Raw genomic sequence first — 20,084 nt, 5'->3', positions numbered from 1 at the left:
GTCTGGAGTGGTTGCCATTTAGCTACTAAAAACAAGCCACTTGGCAGGTTCTAATGCTTAATAGAGGATCCGTTAAATGCGCCATGTCAATTACCGTTCCCAGAACAGATGGCGAGAAAGGGAGGCTTTGAATTATTAGCCCTTTCTCCTTCTCTTCAGTATTTTCAATTTATTTTATTCCCCCCCCCCCTCCATGATCACATTGCCTGCGATTTTGCAGTCGTTCCCTATTGAAGCTTGGGTTCCTGGTGCAGTCTGATCTTGGTTGTTTGCTTGTGGATGTTTCGTAGGTAACATCGTTGTTGCTAATGAGTGTGGGGTATGCTCCAGGTTTATGTTCATTAGCTTGCCGTGTCTGTGTTGGTGGGAATGCGGTTTTCTCCTTGGTAGTTCTAGGCTGTTTGTTAATAGAATAGAATAGAATAGAATAGAATAGAATAGAATAGAATAGAATAGAATAGAATAGAATAGAATATATGGGGATGGGAATAGAATAGAATGGAATAGAATAGAATAGAATAGAATGGAATGGAATAGAATAGAATAGAATAGAATAGAATAGAATAGAATAGAATATATGGGGATGGGAATAGAATAGAATAGAATGGAATGGAATGGAATGGAATAGAATAGAATAGAATAGAATAGAATATATGGGGATGGGAATAGAATAGAATAGAATAGAATAGAATAGAATAGAATAGAATAGAATAGAATAGAAAATAGAGATTGGACTAGATTAAACTAGACTAGACTAGACTAGAATAGAATCTGGAAGGGACCTTGGAGGTCTTCTAGTCCAGCCCCCAGCTCAAGCAGGAGAACCTATACTATCTCAGACAAGTGACTATCCAGTCTCTTCTTAAAAACCTCCAGTGATGGAGCACCTACAACTTCTGATGGCAAGCTGTTCCACTGGTTAATAATAATAATAGTAAATTGGGAAGGTACCTTGGAGGTCATCTAGTCCAACCCCCTGCTTAGGCAGGAAACCCTATACCATTTCAGACAAATGGCTGTCCAGTCTCTTCTTGAAAACTTCCAGTGTTGGAGCATTCACTGCTTTTGGAGGCAGGTTGTTCCACTGGTTAATTGTCCTCACTGTTAGGAAGTTTTTCCTTAATTCCAGGTTGCTTCTCTCTTTGGTCAGTTTCCAAGCATTGTTTCTCATCCTGCCCTCCTGTGCTTTGGAGAATAGGTTGACTCCCTCTTCTTTGTGGCAGCCCTTCAAGTACTGGAATACTGCTATCACATTGCTAGTTTCTTCTTTTCTTTAGACTGGCCCAGGGATAGGCAACCTTGGCTCTTTTATGACTCGTGGACTTCAACTCCCAGAATTCCTGAGCCAGCCAAAACTGGCTATCTCTGGACTAGCCAAACCCAAGTCCTGCAGCCGTTCTTCGTATGTTTTAGTCTCCAGGCCTTTTATCACTGGAAGTTTGTAAGAAGAGACTGGACAGCCATTTGTCTGAAATGGTATAGGGTTTCCTGCCTGAGCAGGGGGTTGGACTAGATGACCTCCAAGGTCCCTTACAACTTTATCATCTTTATCATCACCATCACCATTATTATTATTATCTTAGTTGCTCTTCTCTGAACTTTTTCCATTTAAATTTGATAGGCCTCATCCCACGACCTCAATGGAGCCCCAAGGTTTGGCTGCTAAGCAAGACATTTGTTACGTGAACTTTGCCCCCTTTTACGACCTTTCTGAGCACAATTGTTAAGTGAATCACTGCAGCTATTAAGTTAGCAACATAGCTGTTCAGTGAATCTGGCTTCCCTCCATTGACTTTGCTTTTCAGAAGGTCGCAAAAGGAGATCACATGACCCCCCGGACACTGCGACCGTCATAACTATGAGTCAGTTGCCAAACGTCTGAATTTTGATGGTGTGACCATGGGGATGCCGCAACAGTCGTAAGCGTGGAAAAACAGTCATATGTCACGGTTGTAACTATGAATGGTCACCAAACTAACCTTTGTAAGTAGAGAACTACCTGTATTGCATTAATAGACCAGTCTTCTTCTTGAAAGTTTGAGGTGGCAGATAACAGGCATTCACTTCTGTGAGAAATGGCCCAAATTACAGGTAGTCCTTGACTTACAACTATTCGTTCAGTGACCAAAGTTATGGCGTCACTGAAAAAAGTGAGTTATGGCCATTTTTCACACTTATGACCGTTGCGGCATCCCCATGGTCGCATGATTTACACTCAGATGCTTGACAACTGGTTTCATATTTATGACGATTGCAGTGTGCTGGGATCACGTGATCACCTTTTGTGATCTTTTCACAAGCAAAGCAAAGACAATGAGGGTGCTTACCGCAAGGAGGTTGAGGGTTTGGTGAACTGGTGTAAGGAGAACAGGCTAGTTTTAGACATTGGAAAAACCGAAGAGATCATTGCCGATTTCAGAAAAGGCAGGCATAGCCACACTCCTCTGTGCATTAATGATTCACCTGTGGAGATGGTTACCAGCATCAAACTCCTGGGTGTGCAGTTAACAAGTAGGCTGGCTTGGTCGCTCAACAGTGAGACACTAGTGAAGCGGGCATAGCAGTGCCTGCACTTTCTGCGCCGCATGGGAAAAGCACATCTTCCTTCCCCTGTCCTGACCACTTTCTACAGAGGGACGATCGAGAGCATCCTGTTATACGGCATCACAGTCTGGTTCGGAGGCATTACTACTGCAGACAGGAAGGTGGTGCAGAGAGTGGTGAGGACAGCAGAAAAGATTATTGGCCGTTCCCTCCTTTCCATCCAGGACACGGCACATAGCGTTGCTTGAGCAGGGTCCACAAGATTGTCTGGGACACTACACATCCTCTTCACGACCTGTTTTCCTTGTTACTATCTGGGAGGAGGGGGCTTCGTGGTATCCGAAGCAGAACATCCAGATTCATCTCAGTTTAGTTCCATACCGTATTAACCTTGTGAACTCTCAAGCTTCCTCCTTCCATGAGGTATTCAAGATGGACAGTGATTAATATTTATACGTTACCTATAGGTAAGTGTGTAGGACTATACATATGTTGCATACAGTATGTTTTAAGTGTGTGTTATGTATGTGTACACTTTGAGAGCAACTAAATTTCATTTTTAATGTGTGCCATTGTGCCCATTGTAAAAAATGACAATAAAGGTTATTCTAATCTAAAGTCAACGAGGACATCAGATTGACTTAACAACCGTTTTTACTAATTTAACAACTGCAGGGATTCACTTAACAAATGTGGCAAGAAAAATAGTAAAACGGGGCAAAACTCACTTAATAAATTTCTCACTTAGCAACATCAATTTTGGGCTCAGTTGTGGTCGTAGGTGGAGGACTATTTGTAATCCATCCCTTGAGCATCTTGTGAGCATTTCTAGGGAGTAAGGATGGCAAATTCAAATAAGCCTGAGGCTCAAATAAACACACAAAGACACAGATGGTATGAAACATACATCTTAACTTTCTTTTTTTTATTCTGTGTGCTTTATTTTATTTTTATTTTTTTACACAAATGGAATGAATGCGTCGAGTATCTATACTTCACAGGAGTGAAAGCTGTCTAGCATATTTGTAGACTCCACTTCCAATTCAGAGTAAGCCCACCCCACAAGATTACATCTGAGTGAAGAAACATCCGATCAAAGCAGGTGAAAAGAATGAAACGTACAGAATGTCGTTACTCGTTAATGTATGGAGTCGTTAAATTCAACACAGAAAAAAAAAATAACAATCCTGTTTTTTTAAAACATAATTGAGAAAGCCTGAATTTGTCAAGATTCCACATTGCCATTTGTTTCAAAAATGAGGTCCCAAGAAAATTAAAGTCTTGCTTTTTATGGGTAGAAAGTGTTATTTGTCTGTCTAGATTGGCAACTGTCTATGCCAGGGGTAGGCAACCTTGGCTCTTTTATGACTCATGGACTTCAACTCCCAGAATTCCTGAGCCAGCCATGCTGAGGAGAAATGGAGAGATTTCCATGCTGAGCCATGCTGGCTCAGGAATTCTGGGAGTTGAAGTCCACGAGTCATAAAAGAGCCAAAGTTGCCTACCCCTGGTCTATGCCCTACAAAATAAGCATGTTTTGGGGTTTCGCTACTCTCCTAGGTCAAGAGCAAGTCTAATATTTGCCACCAGCTCATGATTTTTATCATCAGAATTGGAATCGTGTTTCCATCTAACTTGCTTGAAGAGCAAATCCAGATGAGCCGAACGTGGGTTTTACTTCTTGAATGGCTAAAAACTTGGGTTTTTCAAGCGGTTCGATCCTCAGAAAGTTAGCAAGGGTTCTTTAAACCTTCCTGGGAAAATGTGATATTTTTTAAATGCTCGCAGGAACTTTATAATTATTTAACTGGGTTGTCCTATAGCAAGCCTTTCTATAGAACATGTCCTATTTGCTTTACCTTTTCTCTTTACATGAAAAAATATTAAAGACTTAATCGAATGTGCAAATTCCCATTTTGACGCACTTATCTGTGAATTAGATGTTTACTCCATCTTTATTATTATTTTAACTAACTCAAAGCAGGAAAAATACCCAATACTCCTTCCTCCTTCTATTTTTTCCACAACGACAATCCTGCGTGGCGGGTTGAGCTGATAAAGAGTGATTGGCCCACTCTGACCCAGTCATCTTTCATGCTGAAGGATTAGAATTCTCAGTCTCCTGGTGACTGGCTCAAAGTCACCCAGCTGGCTTTCACACCTAAGGTGGGACTAGAACTCACAGTCTCCTGGTGACTGGCTCAAAGTCACCCAGCTGGCTTTCACGCCTAAGGTGGGACTAGAATTCACAGTCTCCTGGTGACTGGCTCAAAGTCATCCAGCTGGCTTTCACGCCTAAGGTGGGACTAGAACTCACAGTCTCCTGGTGACTGGCTCTAAGTCACCCAACTGGCTTTCACGCCTAAGGTGGGACTAGAACTCACAGTCTCCTGGTGACTGGCTCAAAGTCACCCAGCTGGCTTTCACGCCTAAGGTGGGACTAGAACTCACAGTCTCCTGGTGACTGGCTCAAAGTCACCCAGCTGGCTTTCACGCCTAAGGTGGGACTAGAACTCACAGTCTCCTGGTGACTGGCTCAAAGTCACCCAGCTGGCTTTCACGCCTAAGGTGGGACTAGAACTCACAATCTCCTGGTGATTGGCCCAAAATCACTCAGCTGGCTTTCATGCCGAAGGTGGGACTAGAACTCACAGTCTCCTGGTTCACCACTACACCCGTTCCTTAGTACATCAGACCTATTAGAAATCACACAGAGTCCAGGGCTAATTGTGAATTCTGTTTTGCTGTTGCCTTCCAAATGGGCAAAGCTATGGAAAGACTGGAAATATTCTGCATATTTTCCATGTGCTGTCTATAATATAATTTTCCATGTGCTGTCTATAATTCCATCTATTGGTTTTATTTAATCCTCCATCAAGTTGTATTCCAAGGTCTTAATGCACTGAAGTCTGCTCACTGAATTCAGCTGTGACTGAATCCATTCGCCTCCAAAAACAGCTTCTGAGCTGACAATTACTCCATTTAGCTCTGCTTTGATTGTCACTGACCTTAGGTCCTAGGGACCAGCTTTTATCAAGCTACTTTAAGATGTTTGGACTTCAACTCCCAGAAGTCCCCCCCAGCCAGCATGCTGGGAGTTGAAGTCCACACATTTTAACATTGCAGAGTTTGCGCTAGATAGTTACCCCATCTTTTTATTATTAGAAGTGTTACGATCTGGACAGTTTAACTTTACGTTCTTCTCCTGAGCAAATGTTCCTTGCCAAAAGAGGCACCAGGTATTTTTTGGAAATAAATGTAATCCATATTTAATCTAAGATTGCCAGTTGGGGAATTTGAGATTTATAATAAGTTACTTCATCCTCTTCAGAGAGAACAATGCTACCTTTTACTGGGTTGGTAAAAATTCAGGCAAGCAGTTCCATGAGTTAAAAAAAAAAAAAAAGCCTTGAAGGATTTTGTCATGACTTAGATTAGGATTCCTTCTTGATGGAATATTCCTGATCCTATCGTTCCTGATTTATGCTCACTCGAATGCTCAGTGTGGCATATTCTAAATTGTTCTTTGTCCAGGCCATAGGATTAAAGTTTTAGAAAGTCTTATTTTATCAGACTAGTGTGACTTAAAGTTACATGCTGGAGATGTGGGAATGGCATTGATAGCGTAGAAAATTTGTAGCACAGGTTTGGTTGTTTTCTTGCAGAAGCTTCATTACCCAACTAAGTGACATCATCAGTGCTAACCCCACCCCCTTTTAGCATTGATGATGTTACCTAGTTGGGTAATGAAACGTCTGCAAAAATACAACCGAACTCAGAGAACACCCAGGGCCCCATCATATGTGGGAGTGGGACACTGTCTTTATATAAGGTGTGGCCTAAGATTCTTTTTAATTTATTTGTATCCAGAGATATCATCCCCAAATTAAGCTTTGGATATTTAGAATATGGTGGGATATGCATTTTCCTGGTCTATGTATTTTAAATGTTATTTATATGCATTTTCCTGGTCTATGTATTTTAAATGTTATTCATATGCATTTTTCTGGTGTGCCTATTTTAAATGTTATTAACTGCAAGTCTACAAGCTTGCAATATTTGTTTTCCTGCCAAAAATTCTAAGCTTTTAGACTTCGCGCTGCCTCGTTCCCTTCCTCCAGCAAAGTTTATGGAATGGCAAAGGTGATGGTTTTGCTGTTTTGTCCTCTGTACCTTGCCAAGGTGGAATGTGCTAGTCATATCACTTTCATTTTCTAACAAAAAGTTCCCTTATGAGAAGAGAAAGGAAACAGAATCTCTACTTTTTTATTGTTCTGATGATCTGAATTCATCTTGTGTTGCTCTGTTTTACTTCCAACCTATTAGAGTATTGTCTTTAAGGAGCCATCAAAAGAATGGGCTGCCCAGGAGAGCAGAATAGGCACATCAGACCCACTCTAACATACCAATAAAGGAGAATATTTGTAGCTCAGGGTGAAAATGAGGGGTCCTTGGTGCTCTCCCAGCTTGCTTGTTTTCTTGCAGACGTTTCATTACCATACTAGGTAACGGCATCAGTGCATTGATGACTTTAACTAGTTTGGATAATGAAACGTTTGCAAGAAAACAGCCAAGCTCGGAGAGCACCAAGGACCCATCCCAAGATCTTGGTGGGGAAAATCCAAAGAGAAGCTACAACTACTTCTAGCCCGACTTTAGTTATTACTTCTTTGCGGAAGTTCCCTCCATCCAGCCGAGAAGCAGTGGATGGAAGCTTGTTAAAGAAAGATCCAGTCTGGAACTAAGGAGAAGTTTCCTGACAGTGAGAATGATTGATCAATGGAACCGGTTGCCTCCCAGAATTGTGGGTGCTCCATCACTGGACGTCTTGAAAAAAAGATTGGACAACCATTTGTCTGGGATGCAGTAAAGTCTCTTTAAACCAGTGCTTCTCAATTATTTTCTGTCATGCCCCCCTAGGAAGAAGAAAACATTTCACGCCCCCCTCATCATATTTCCTCGTCCTAGCCTTCAGAAGACTTTCTTTTATCTCCTTCTCTCCTTCTCTCTCCGCCTGTCTTCTCATCCCTGTTATAATTTTTTTTTCTGTACAGAGGACCGATTTCCGGGTCTAAAAGTCACACGGGCGGGTTTGGCCAATCAGGATAGAGCATCATGTCTATCCAATCGGGTCCTTTGCATGTGTCACGTGATCCGAACTAGAAATCCAATATGACAGTATTTGCCGAGGTCAAACGAGCCCCCCTTTACGGAGCCTCGCGCCCCCCCTGGGGGGCGCGCCCCACTATTTGAGAAGCACTGTTTTAAACCCTAGAGCTGACATATACATAGATACAGGTAATCCTCTACTTACAACAGTTCATTTAGTGACCATTCATAGTTACAAAAGCACTGAAAAAAAAAAGATGGGCCACTGGGGGGCTGCAAAATCGCTCCACGGCCATGGATCCGGGCTCTGGAGACTTGGAAAAGGCCTCCGGAGGCCGGATCGGGCCACTGTGGAGCCGCAAAATCGTTCCACGATCATAGATCTGGGCTCCGGAGGTCTTTTCCAGGCCTCCAGAGCCCGGATCAGGCCGCAGGGGGCTGTGGACGCGTCCCCTGGCCTCAGATCGGAGCGGCAGCAGGAACCACGGCAGAGAGGAGACAGACCTTTTGCAGGTGAGTCCTGCGTGGCAGGGAGGGGGAAGCATGAGAGCGTTAGGGGATTACCCGTATTCGCGCTGGCAGCTTAGAAGGAACCGGTTCTTCCGTTCAAAAAAAAAAAAAGGTGCTGGAACGCGGTTCCGTGCGTTCTATGACAGAAAAAGCACCGAGAATATGTATTGTTATTAGGGGATTACAACGATTGTTTTCCAATTGTTGTTTCTGGTACTGAAATGTTCCTGTGCAGTACTGCCTCTTTTGAAATTGCCAGGATGAGCCCCGAAATGGTAGAATTGGTGAGTGGTATACATCCATGGATATGTAAATATCTAAATGTGTCACCTATCCTCCGCGAGCTGCACTGGCTTCCTGTGGGTCTCCGGACGCAATTCAAGGTGTTGGTTATCACCTTTAAAGCCTTTCATGGCATAGGGCCAGGTTACTTACAGGACCGCATACTGCCGCACAGTTCCCAGAGACCGGTGAGGTCCCATAGATTGGGCCTCCTTCAGGTCCCGTCGGCTAGACAATGTCGGCTGGCTGGCCCTCGGGGAAGGGCCTTTTCTGTGGTGGCTCCGACCTGGTGGAATCAACTTCCCCCCGAGGTTCGAACTACTCCCACCCTGACGGCCTTTAAGAAAGGCGTTAAAACTCTCCTGTTCCGGCAGGCCTGGGGCTGATGTCCCCGGGGGGGGGCGGGATATGATCGGACATGCTGTATGATTGTATTATTTTATTGTTAGATGATTGTTTTAATTTTGTACGCCGCCCTGAGCCCCTTGGGATTGGGCGGCATATAAATTTTAGAAATAAATAAATTTAAAGAATATTTAAGGCAATAGTTCATACATTCGCTTGGAAAATGGAACATCCCACATTCTTATGACACAGGATACAGGTGAGTCATAATGGGGAAGATTAGGAGAGATAATCAAAAAAAGGTGGGGTGGCCAAGTGGCTGTACATACTGGTTTAATTTCATGCCCGTGTTTTCCTGCGGAAACTGGTTACAGGTGGTCCTCGACTTATGACCACAATTGGAATCAGACTATCCCTTGCCAAGCAGGATGGTTGTTACACAAGACCTGTTTGGCCACAATTGTTAAGCGAATCCCTGCAGTTGTTAAGTGACTCATGTGGTCGTTAAGCAAATCTCATTGACTTTCCCTGTTGGAAATCAGCTGGGAGGGTTGCAAATAGCAATCACACGACCCTGGGACACTGCAACTGCCGTAAAGACGAATAAATTCACTCAATGACCGTGTGATTCGCTTGACAGCTGTAGCGATTCGCTTAGCAACGGTGGCCAACTGGTTTGCTTAGGAATGGAAAATTTGGGGCTCAGTTGTCATCATAAGTTGAGGACTGCCTATATCAGGGTAAGCAACCTTGGCTCTTTTATGACTTGTGGACTTCAACTCCCAGGCATGCCGTTTGGGGAATTCTGGGATGTCCACAAGTCACAAAAGGACCAAGTTTGAAGACCTCTGTTCTAAAGCATTTAGAGTTTCCATCCCATTCAATCACATCCCACACCCTTGGAAATTACTGTGACGTGAACAATTAACATCTGGATTGCTCTGAATTTTAGCACCAATAATATCCAGGATATCTTCTGCTAAATGATTGCTTTTGCTCCGCTCCCTCTCTGCTCACAACTGCAAAAGGTCATTGCACATTCACTTATAGCAGGGGTCTTCAAACTTGGCCCTTTTGTGACTTGTGGATTTCAACTCCCAGAATTCCTCAGCCAAGTGTGCCTTATAGCTTTGGAAAAATTCTGCTTCTACCTAGATTTGCCAAATAGCCACCAAAGAAAGTAGGGCGGTGTCATCCCACCCACACAAATGTGGAAAAAATTAGGAAAACCCCTGACCGTACTTATTTTTCAGGAACTTGACTGTACGACATTGTCCTGCGAAAGTAGAAAATCCATTGCACCTGAACGGAATAATTTAAAAAAAAGAGCTTGATTTACTTTTTAAAGACCCTTACCAGCCCTTTAGGAGAGACATAAATTATAATTATACGTAAGTCCTTGACTTACAACCATTCAGCAACCGTTTGAAGTTAACAACGGCACTGAAAACGTGATTTATGGCTGTTTTTCGCCTTTCTGACTGTTGCAGCGTCCTCATGATCACATGATCAAAATTTGGAGGCTTGGCAACTGGCAGGTGTTTGTGTCAGTTGCAATGTCTCAGGGTCCTGTGATCCTCTTTTGCGACCTTCTGATCAACAAAGTCAATGGGGACGCCAGATTCACTTAAGAACTGGGTTACTAACTTATCAACTGCAGCGATTCGCTTAACCAAACTGTGGCAAGAAAAGTCGTAAAATGAGGCAGAACTCACTTAACAACTGGCCTGCTTAGCAGCAGAAACATTGGGCTCATTTGTGGTCATAAATTGAGGACTACTTTTGGAAGCTGTAAGGTTTTTTTTAAAATCCAGAATCCATATGCACCATCAAAACCACAGCAAAGCAGGTACAAATGTTCAAATCTTCGACGTTTTTCCTCTTCTCTTTTGATTGTTCCTAACACAGAGAGAGATTACATTATGGATTTTAGATTTTCTTCTTCACGGGTCAAGCTGACAATGTCAGCCTTTAATGGATTTTTATGCTCCCCAAAGTGTGAAATGTTGCAGCCTTTTTCGCCTTGGAAGAAAAATGCTGCAATTCAGTGAAGTTTAAAGGTTCCCTGAAGGATGAAATGAAAAAGAAAATATGTTTTTTTATCGCCTTCCGGGAGCATTCAATAGGACTAGATTTTATATCTTTTAAAAAGACGGCCTCTGTTTCTTACTATCCCTGGCCAAAAATACACAGTTGGTTATTAGAATCTACAAGTAGTCCTTGACTTACAGCCATTCATTTAGTAACCATTTAAAGTTATGACGGCAATTGAAAAAAAAGTGATTTATGGTTGTTTTTCACATGATCGTTGCCACATCCCCACGGTCATGTGACCGGATGCTCTGCAACTGACTCATATTTGTGACGATTGCAGTGTCCTGGGGGCACATGATCCCGTTTTGCGGACTTTCGACCAGCAAACTCAATGGGGAAGCCAGATTTGCATAACAACCACGTTACTGACTTAACAACCGCAAAGATTCACTTAAGAACTGTGGTGTGGAAGGTGAAGTGGGACAAAGCTCATCTAACAACCGTCTTGCTCAGCAAGAGAAATTTGGGGCTTAATCATGGTCGTAAGCTGAATACTCAGTTGCACTTAAACGTGGACTCCTTTCCCAATCCATGTCCAGAGATGTAAGGGAGAGGATTGAATGAATGGAGAAAGGAAGATGTTCCCACATAAAAAATATTCAGGGGACATCCAATCCGTTTCCCCATGGAGGATAAAAAATGGAATTTTTTTTTGCAAATCTCAATAACGTCTGCAGGAGAGATGACCTTTGCAGTGGGGCATTGCTCTTTTGCATGAATCCCTAACTGTCTCTAGGTCTCCATAGATGTTTATCTGGTTGAGGTGGATTCAATGGAATACTTGAGAGGAACCGGGCTACCGTTTGGGACCTCTTGAAATTGTCAAAAGGACAAAACTCCAGACATGAAACAAATGGGAATGCAAATCATAAGGAGAAGACGACTCCTTGTGAGTTTATTGTAGCTTTCTTTCTTTCAAAGTCTTCTTTCCTTCCTTCCTTCATACATTTATTTCTTGTATAAATTTTTCTTTCTTTCTTTCTTTCTTTCTTTCTTTCTTTCTTTCTTTCTTTCTTTCTTTCTTTCTTTCTTTCTCTTTTTCTTTCCTGTATAAACTAACTTCCTTCCTTCTTTCCATACGTTTATTTCTTGTATAAATTTTTCTTTCTTTGTTTGTTTCCTTCCTTCCTTCCTTCCTTCCATTTCTTTATTTCTCCTATAAATTTCCTTCCTTCCTTCCTTCCTTCCTTCCTTCCATACATTTATTTCTTGTATATTTTTTTCTTTCTTTCTCTTTCTTTCTCTTTCTTTCTTTCCTGTATAAACTTCCTTCCTTCCTTCCTTCCTTCCTTCCTTCCTTCCTTCCTTCCTTCCTTCCTTCCTTCCTTCCATACATTTCTTTATTTCTTCTATAAATATTTTTCTTTCTTTCTTTCTTTCTTTCTTTCTTTCTTTCTTTCTTTCTTTCTTTCTTTCTTTCTTTCTTTCTTTCCCTATAAACTTCCTTCCTTCCTTCCTTCCTTCCTTCCTTCCTTCCTTCCTTCCTTCCTTCCTTCCTTCCTTCCTTCCTTCCTTCCTTCCTTCCCTGCAAATCTAAACATGAAGCACAAACCCTATTCAAAGGGAAAAAAAGAAAAAAAGTTACCGAAGTAACCAAGGACTTGTGGACAACCTGGAAAGCATAGCAGAATACTACATTTACCAGTAGGTTGGTTCTCCTAAAGATATGCATGCTTAAGAGAGAAACAAACAGGAACAAAACAAAACAACTGGTGTGAAGGTTAGAAAACAGCTAAATGAAAAATGCACAGGTTTTTTTTTATTGTTTGCTTTTTTGCTTCAGGATGGTAATGAAAAGTGCTGAGCCCTGGTCTTGAATCAAGACTTTTATGCTGATGTGAAAGTAAGCCATTGTGTCCAATGCTTTGGATTTATTTTCTGCAGATTTCTGCAAAAACAATTCCAAAACTTCAACACTGACTGATTTCCATTTGTTTTTGTAAGAAAAAAGTTTCTAGCCCTTTTGATCTGGTATATAATTCAATGAAATCATCCCGATTGATTTACTTTCCCTTCCTTCCTTCCTTCCTTCCTTCCTTCCTTCCTTCCTTCCTTCCTTCCTTCCTTCCTTCCTTCCTTCCTTCCTTCCTTCCTTCCTTCTCTTTCCCCTGCACCTAGTGTGCAGAAACAAAAACATACTTAGGATTTCCCCACATTTATTTTAAACAGGTTAATAATTTAGCGATTGTAATCAGTTTGGTTTGGCTGAGCAAGTTACATATAATTAAAAAAAAAAAAAGATTTCCATGTCTCTCAGTGGCACCATTTTGCACAGTGCTCAAAACCCTAAATCTGACTTAACAAAACACAGTTGCTGCGTTCACATAACATGCTCTGTCCTGACAAACCAGTAAACCATAGTATGGTGTAACATGATTATACAACATACTAAGACAATAACTACCTTAGAATGAGGAAAGTTATATCTGCCCCCCCCCCCAAATAATTTTAATCTTGTCTCTCATGTTCTTCAAATCCAACCAGCAAGAAATTTTTGGAAAAAGCTCTTTGACTTACTCTCTCTTTTTAAAAATGGGAATAATTCAGTGTTGGGAGGTTGTTTTAAGGGCAAGCGAGTGGTTATAGACACCTCGCATTTTGTGAAAGTGCTACATAAAAGTTCAAATTCCCGCTTGTATTGCACTCCGTCCAAGAGCTTTCTGATTAATAGTTAGTCCTCGACTTACAATCATTTGTTTAACGCCAGTTAAGCCAAGTTATGACAGTCACACCTCCTCTGCAGCCACATGTTTGCAATTTGGGTGTTTAGCAACCACCTGGCATTTACGATAATTGCAGCAAATTGACGTCACATGATCACAATTTGTGATCTCCCCAGCTGGTTTCCGACAAGCAGAGTCAATTAAGAAAGCTGGACTCACTTAAAGACCATAGTAAAGATGGCTGCAAAATCGGCTCTGGTGACATGATGATTTGTTTAACGACTGCATCACTCAGGGCAGGGGTAGGCAACCTTGGCTCTTTTATGACTCGTGGACTTCAACTCCCAGAATTCCTGAGTCAGCATGGAGGAACTATGGCCCCTTCATGACTTGTGGACTTCAACTCCCAGAATTCCTGAGCCAGTGTGGGGGAACTATGGCCCCTTCATGACTCGTGGACTTCAACTCCCAGAATTCCTGAGCCAGCCATGCTGAGGGGAAAGGAAGAGGTTTCCAAGCTGGGCCATGCTGGCTCAGGAATTCTGGGAGTTGAAGTCCACGAGTCATAAAAGAGCCAACGTTGCCTACCCCTGGCTTAGGGACTGAATCTGATCTCGATAGTAGAAATAAGTTGAGGACTACCTGTAGTTTTTAATTCTGCTGTAATATATTTGTTCAGCTGTTTTCCAGCGCACATACGTTCCAATAAAGTTTGAAATTCTAATATTCACAGGAGTTAAGTTTCAACTCAGGAAAAAAAAAACCCACAGTAATGAAAACACTTTCTTTTTGTAAAGTACATGAGAGAAAAAAAAATCATATTTGCTCTTAAAACATTCTTCCCAATTAAAACCCGCACTCTTATTTGATACTTCCAAAGGTATGGAAGTATTAGGGCAGAATTAATTTTCTCTCCTCTGAAAAAGCCATTTAACAGTTAAGACTAATTTGAGATCATGTGGTTTTGACAGGCTGAGTTGAGACAGAATTATTTCTGTCCTTCCCAGCAATATTCAACAATTCAAACAACCGCTTAACAGAGAATTTGGAAATGTAGAAATTCAGGCTTAAGAAACACTTCTAGGGGGTTGCATTAACATATTAAGGCTGCAGCCCTGAAGCATCAAGAACAACATTCTGAATAGGAGAAATAAGATTTTATTTCCATTTTTTTTTTCCTGAGTTGTGATCTCAGAAAGAAAAATCTGACCTCAGTTCTCCAAAGGAACTTGGAAAGAGCAGAAACTGTTACTGGCTAGGCTTTAGTTAACTACTTAATTCTGCAAATTGAGGTGTACTGTGAAGAAAATGTATTGTTCTGCAAAGTGGATTATTCCGTGAATCAACTGAATTGTTTGCTGAATATGCTCCATAATTAGTAAACAAAATTTCTAGACGATTGCTACAAAGTTGAACTTCTTGACTTTTTAAAAACGTGAAATGCATGCTGATTTTCAAATGAATTCTTTTGGTGGATTCCAAAATCTGCTTATGTAATATTTTGTTTATAACTTTACCAACTACCTTGGACCAATTATTGGCTTTTTATCAACCATCCCTACTGGCAAATTCGCTATAAACCATTATGGAAAAGCTGGTAAGAGATTTTATAATGGCAGCTGCTTAATTAAAAAATAAATAAACCAGAAATTACATTCAAACTGCCTCAATAGTTTATTTATGGGAGTGAGGGAAATGAGGGTGGGGTGGGACCCTTTTTAACAAAAAGATATCTTTTAGGTGTATTATGCCAAGTAAATTTTGGTTATCTAAAATAAAATAGGAATACATGAGACCTAAGGTCCTAAATTCAAACAAAGAGGACAAACATATAGAAGTAAAAATTCTTAAGAAATCTACCAGGGGAAAAATAAAGAATGAAATAGTGCAAATTGAAAATTCTCCTTTTGCATTCTCCCGCCAGCCGAGGTGCAACATAATTCACCTTTTGATGGCTTAATCTTTACAAAATGTCTCACAAAATAATTCTGTTACCTATAGAAAGCCTATACATCAATATAGATTCTTTAATAAATTATCCCATCTTTAAGCGCCTTCTATTTTCATATAAATGATAATATAGATAATTAAAATAAAATGTAAAGCTTTCCCCCTCCCCCAATTGTACCCTTCTTCTTGGTCAAGTTTTAAGTACCCTGAATGTTGCGTGTCCATGTGAACGCACTTCAATATGAAAGCTTTCCTTCCCAACAAACCACATTGAATGACTGAGATCCAGATGCAACAGTGGGATCTGAAGTTGAAAGGGGGGGGGGAGAAATTATGCTCCAGTGGATCGGGATGGGGGGTGAGGGGGCAGGAAGGAGAGATATGCATAGTTATATGAAAGTCGAGGTGCTGCAAATACAGATGTACTATGATCAAAGGAAGTCCCTGATCCAACATCTGGGAAAATTAATAATCATCATAATAAAAGCATTCAAGGTCTCAGCAGAGTCAGTGGCTTTTGGGTGAGATTCTGCAAAGCCGCAGCCGTTCAGCTCTTCCTCCAGAGATGCGTTAGGTAGGACTTGTGATCATATCCACTTTACTCAAAGGATACGTCCTGTAGGATTAAGACACCCAGGAGATGGGTGTATGTGTGTGTGTGTGTGTGTGTGTGTGTGTTTTCAGCCACCAAGAAACACACTGAGCTGAGCCATTACAAGCTGGAAGGGAGGCAACGGATTGGTCATTTCTGCCTCTGGGTTCGTCCTTACAAAGCTGTGTGGTGGAGCACACAGAACATTTTGTGCTGTGTAGTGTTTGGATAGGTGTGTATGTGTGTGTGTGAGAGAGAGATTTAATATGGCAGGCTTGTTTTTTTTTCATATAAAATGTTCTTTCTTTTTTCTTTCCCTTTATGACCAAATCAGCGTCCTTCATGGCTTCCGGCAGTTTGTGTTGTATGTTCAGAAAAATAATAATAATAATAATAATAACCACATCGACAGCAAGAAACGTGAAAGTAATCCCCCCCCAGCCCTCCCCAAAGCTTCCAAATAAGTTAGGATTAAATTTTCTTCTAAATACTTCTCCGTTGGGATCAGAGGAGGTGGCTCGGCGAGTTTATAGCTTTTCCTTGGAAGGTACCCAGATGAAGGAATCTGACTGTTCTTCAATCACGAGTTTGGTTTGGTTATATATATCTTCTAAGGTATCTCCCTGGACAATTGCTAGAGGGAGGAAAACAACATTGGTCAGTGTTTTAGTATCTGTAGGTCTGATATGGAACAAAGCTTCGTTTTGAACAGGGAGGAAACCTGCAGCTTGAAAATTCATTTGTTGGGGGGAGCTGGTCAATGGAACGCTTGCAAGCAGACAACCAAGCTGAGAGAGCACAAGGACACCACACTTGAGTATGTCTAGTTTAACGAAGAGAAGGACGAGGGGGGACATGATAGCAGCATTCCAATATCTCAAGGGCTGCCCCAAAGAAGAGGGAGTCAAGCTATTCCCCAAAGCGCCAGAGGGCAGGACAAGAAGCAACAGGTGGAAACTAAGCAGGGAGAGAAGCAACCTAGAACTAAGGAGAAACTTCCTGACAGGTAGAACAATTAACTAGTGGAACAACCTGCCTCCAGAAGCGGTGAATGCTCCGACACTGGAAGTTTTTAAGAAGAGACTGGACAGCCATTTGTCTGAAATGGTATAGGGTTTCCTGCCTGAGCAGGGGGTTGGACTAGATGACCTCCAAGGTCCCTTCCAACTTTATTATTATTATTATTAACCCTGAGCTACAAAAATTCTCTTGCATCGGTAATTGCGTTTCAGCACAACCTATTGGGATTTTAGGACATTTGAATTGATTATCTGTATGGCATATCGCTTATTTTTACTGTTAACGTTTGGGGTGTATTTATCTATTTTATTTAATGGTTGATGGAGATTCTCAGTCATCCAGGTCATGTTTTTCTTTGAAGACGTTTCGTTTCTTATCCGAGAAGCTGATGAAGCTTCTCAGATGAGAAGCGAAACGTCTTCAAAGAAAAACAAGGAAGTGCAGTTACCTCCTGAAAAAAAGCAGCTTTGGGACATTTTATTTAATTACAGTATTTATCCAGTCTGACTGAACACAGAGTGGATTATTGCTTGAATGTTTGGAGAGCTGGGAACGTTCAGAAGAAATATACCAAGCTAGGCTGATCATTGTCTTCTCTCAAGGGGAAAAAAAGCAACTTGTACATAGCTGTATTTACGATACTAGAGCTAGTCCTCACTTACTGACCACTTGTTCAGTGACTGAACTTAAAATGGCGCTGAAAAAGGAGACTTAGGATGGTCCTCGAAGTTACAGCCTGTGTGAACATGTGATTATGATTTGGATACTTGGTGACTGACATGCATTTATAAAGGTTGTGGTGTCTCCCAATCATGGGATTACTATTTGCAACTTTCACAACCGTCTTCCAACTGAGTCTATGGGAAAGCCAGCAGGAAATTGCAGGTCATGATCCTGTGTTGTCGTGCCTAATAATTGCACTGCTTAGTGATGGAATTGCTGGTCCCACCTGTGGTCAGTAAATGAGGACTACCTGTATAATTCATTTCTCGTTCCTTATCCTCAAAATGTTGCCAGGAATAAATGACGTACTTCCTTCTCCTTCATGCAAAAATAAAATAAAATAAAAAGGAAGTCTTTTCAAACGTACCTGTAAAATATTCTCCAAATTCTTGTTCTAATTTCATGGCGCGTTCATAGGTTTTCTTCGCCTGTTCCTCTGTGAGGCGTTTATTCATTTCCCTGAAACGCAGTTTGAAAGCTCAAGTAAAAGAGAGGGAGATATTCAAACAACATTTCATTTGCCCTTGGCAGAAATAAACATAAAGCGATAAATATCACTCCCAAATGGCTGTAAATGAAAAAAATAATAATGCTGTAGTTCCTGCAGATATTTCAGCAGAAGCGTCATTGAGGAAAATATGGCTTATCCTATCGGGGCCTCTAGAAATTATTATTATTTGGCAAGTGGAAAACATTGTGCACACATTTCCTGCCTATATTGTTGAATGGTTAAATATAATTTTTATAGGGTTTGGATTAGGGTTAGGATTAGGGTTTTTTAAAAATAACATTTTTAATATTTAGCAAACAGCATGTTGTTTGGGTTCATGTATTTAAAAAAACAATGAGTAATAGTTAATTTTGTTATTATCATAATCAATATGTTAGTTAATCGCTCAATAGTCTTCTTTTTACTAGTATATATTCAATGTTACATAATACATATCACGTTCCTTTCTCTCTAACTTGTTTTTCTAGCCATTGATAAAAATTGTCCCATGTTCTAAAGTACACTGAGTCTTCTTTCTCTTTTATCTCTAATGTCAATCTGTCCATTTCTGCACAATCTAAAATTTTCTTAATTAGTTCTTCTTCTGTTGGTAAGTTTTCATTTTTCCAATATTGAGCAAATACAATTCTTGCTGCAGTTAATACATGTAAAATTAAGTATATACAATCTTTCTCATAGTTTCCTCCTATTATGCCTAACAGAAACAGTTCTGGCTTAAAATTGATATGTTTTTTAGTCATTTTCTCCAACCACATGTGTATTTTTGACCAAAATCTTTTAGCTTTAGGGCACGTCCACCTGATATGATAATCAGTACCTAGGAAAGACCCAGGTTCTAATCCATCCACAGTCATGGACATTCAGTGGTTTGCCTTGAGGACAGTCAGACAGGCCTACCTTACAAGGTTGTTCTGAGATTCAGACAAGAAGAACCCTGATTTAAGTCATGGAAACTCACTATCTGAGTGGACCAGTGACACGGTTACATCTTGACCTACCTCACAAGGCTGTTATATGGAAGGAAAAAAAAATAGAGGGAGTATTATGCATGCTGTCTTAACTACCTATATCTCCTTACACACGGCCTTCTATGCTTTTAATATTTTACAAGTAGTCCTTGACTTACAACAATTCATTTAGTGACTGTTCAAAGTTACAACGGCACTGACTTATGACCAGTTTTCACACGACCGCTGCAGCATCTCCATTGGTCACGTGATCAAAATTCAGCCACTTGACAACTGATTCCTATTTATGACGCTTGCAGTGTCCCGGGGATGGGTGTGTGTGTCATGTGATTCCATTTTTGTGACCATTTGTGACAAAAGCAAAGTCGATGGGGAAGCCAGATTCACTTAGCCGCTGCTGTGTTACTAACTAAACAACTGCAGTGATTCACTTAATAACTGAGGCAAGAAAGGTTGTAAAATGAGGCAAAACTCACTTAACAAATTTATGGCTGTAAGATGACTACCTATATATTACACTGCCTCGGGTCCTTTTATGAAAGAGGCGTGAGGTTCTTAAATATGACACATAAATAAATAATAGGAAAGTGGGATGCAACACTAACGAAACTAATGAAATAAAATGTTAGATTTTTCGGGGATAAGATCTCTTTTTTCCCCAGCCCTCCTTTTCCCTCACAGTGGACAGGGAAAATATTCCTAAAGTTATAACATCAGAGCTTCATTTGTCCAAGGCTGTTTTCTACAATCTACTTCCAGTGAATAAATATGCT

General features: G+C 40.9%; 1 protein-coding gene across 4 annotated transcripts in view; it reads right to left on the bottom strand.

Annotated features, from left to right (window-relative positions):
* Positions 1 to 15,562: 15,562 nt before the first annotated feature.
* The window catches only part of LOC120317598 (disks large homolog 2), a 111,021-nt gene continuing 106,499 nt past the window's right edge, over positions 15,563 to 20,084 (bottom strand). For all 4 annotated transcript variants that reach the window (XM_039364317.1, XM_039364316.1, XM_039364319.1 and 1 more), the window contains 2 exons: positions 18,200 to 18,291; positions 15,563 to 16,723 (listed from right to left, as the gene is read on the bottom strand). In XM_039364317.1, the coding sequence (XP_039220251.1) occupies positions 16,617 to 16,723; positions 18,200 to 18,291 (199 nt within the window). In that variant the 3' untranslated portion in view covers positions 15,563 to 16,616. The remainder of the gene's footprint in view (positions 16,724 to 18,199; positions 18,292 to 20,084) is intronic.

Source organism: Crotalus tigris, unplaced genomic scaffold (assembly GCF_016545835.1).
Source record: "Crotalus tigris isolate CLP2741 ecotype Arizona unplaced genomic scaffold, ASM1654583v1 scf7180000019729.178681, whole genome shotgun sequence".
In the NCBI taxonomy this organism is placed as follows: domain Eukaryota; kingdom Metazoa; phylum Chordata; class Lepidosauria; order Squamata; family Viperidae; genus Crotalus; species Crotalus tigris.
This window is presented reverse-complemented; position numbering and strand designations above follow the sequence as displayed.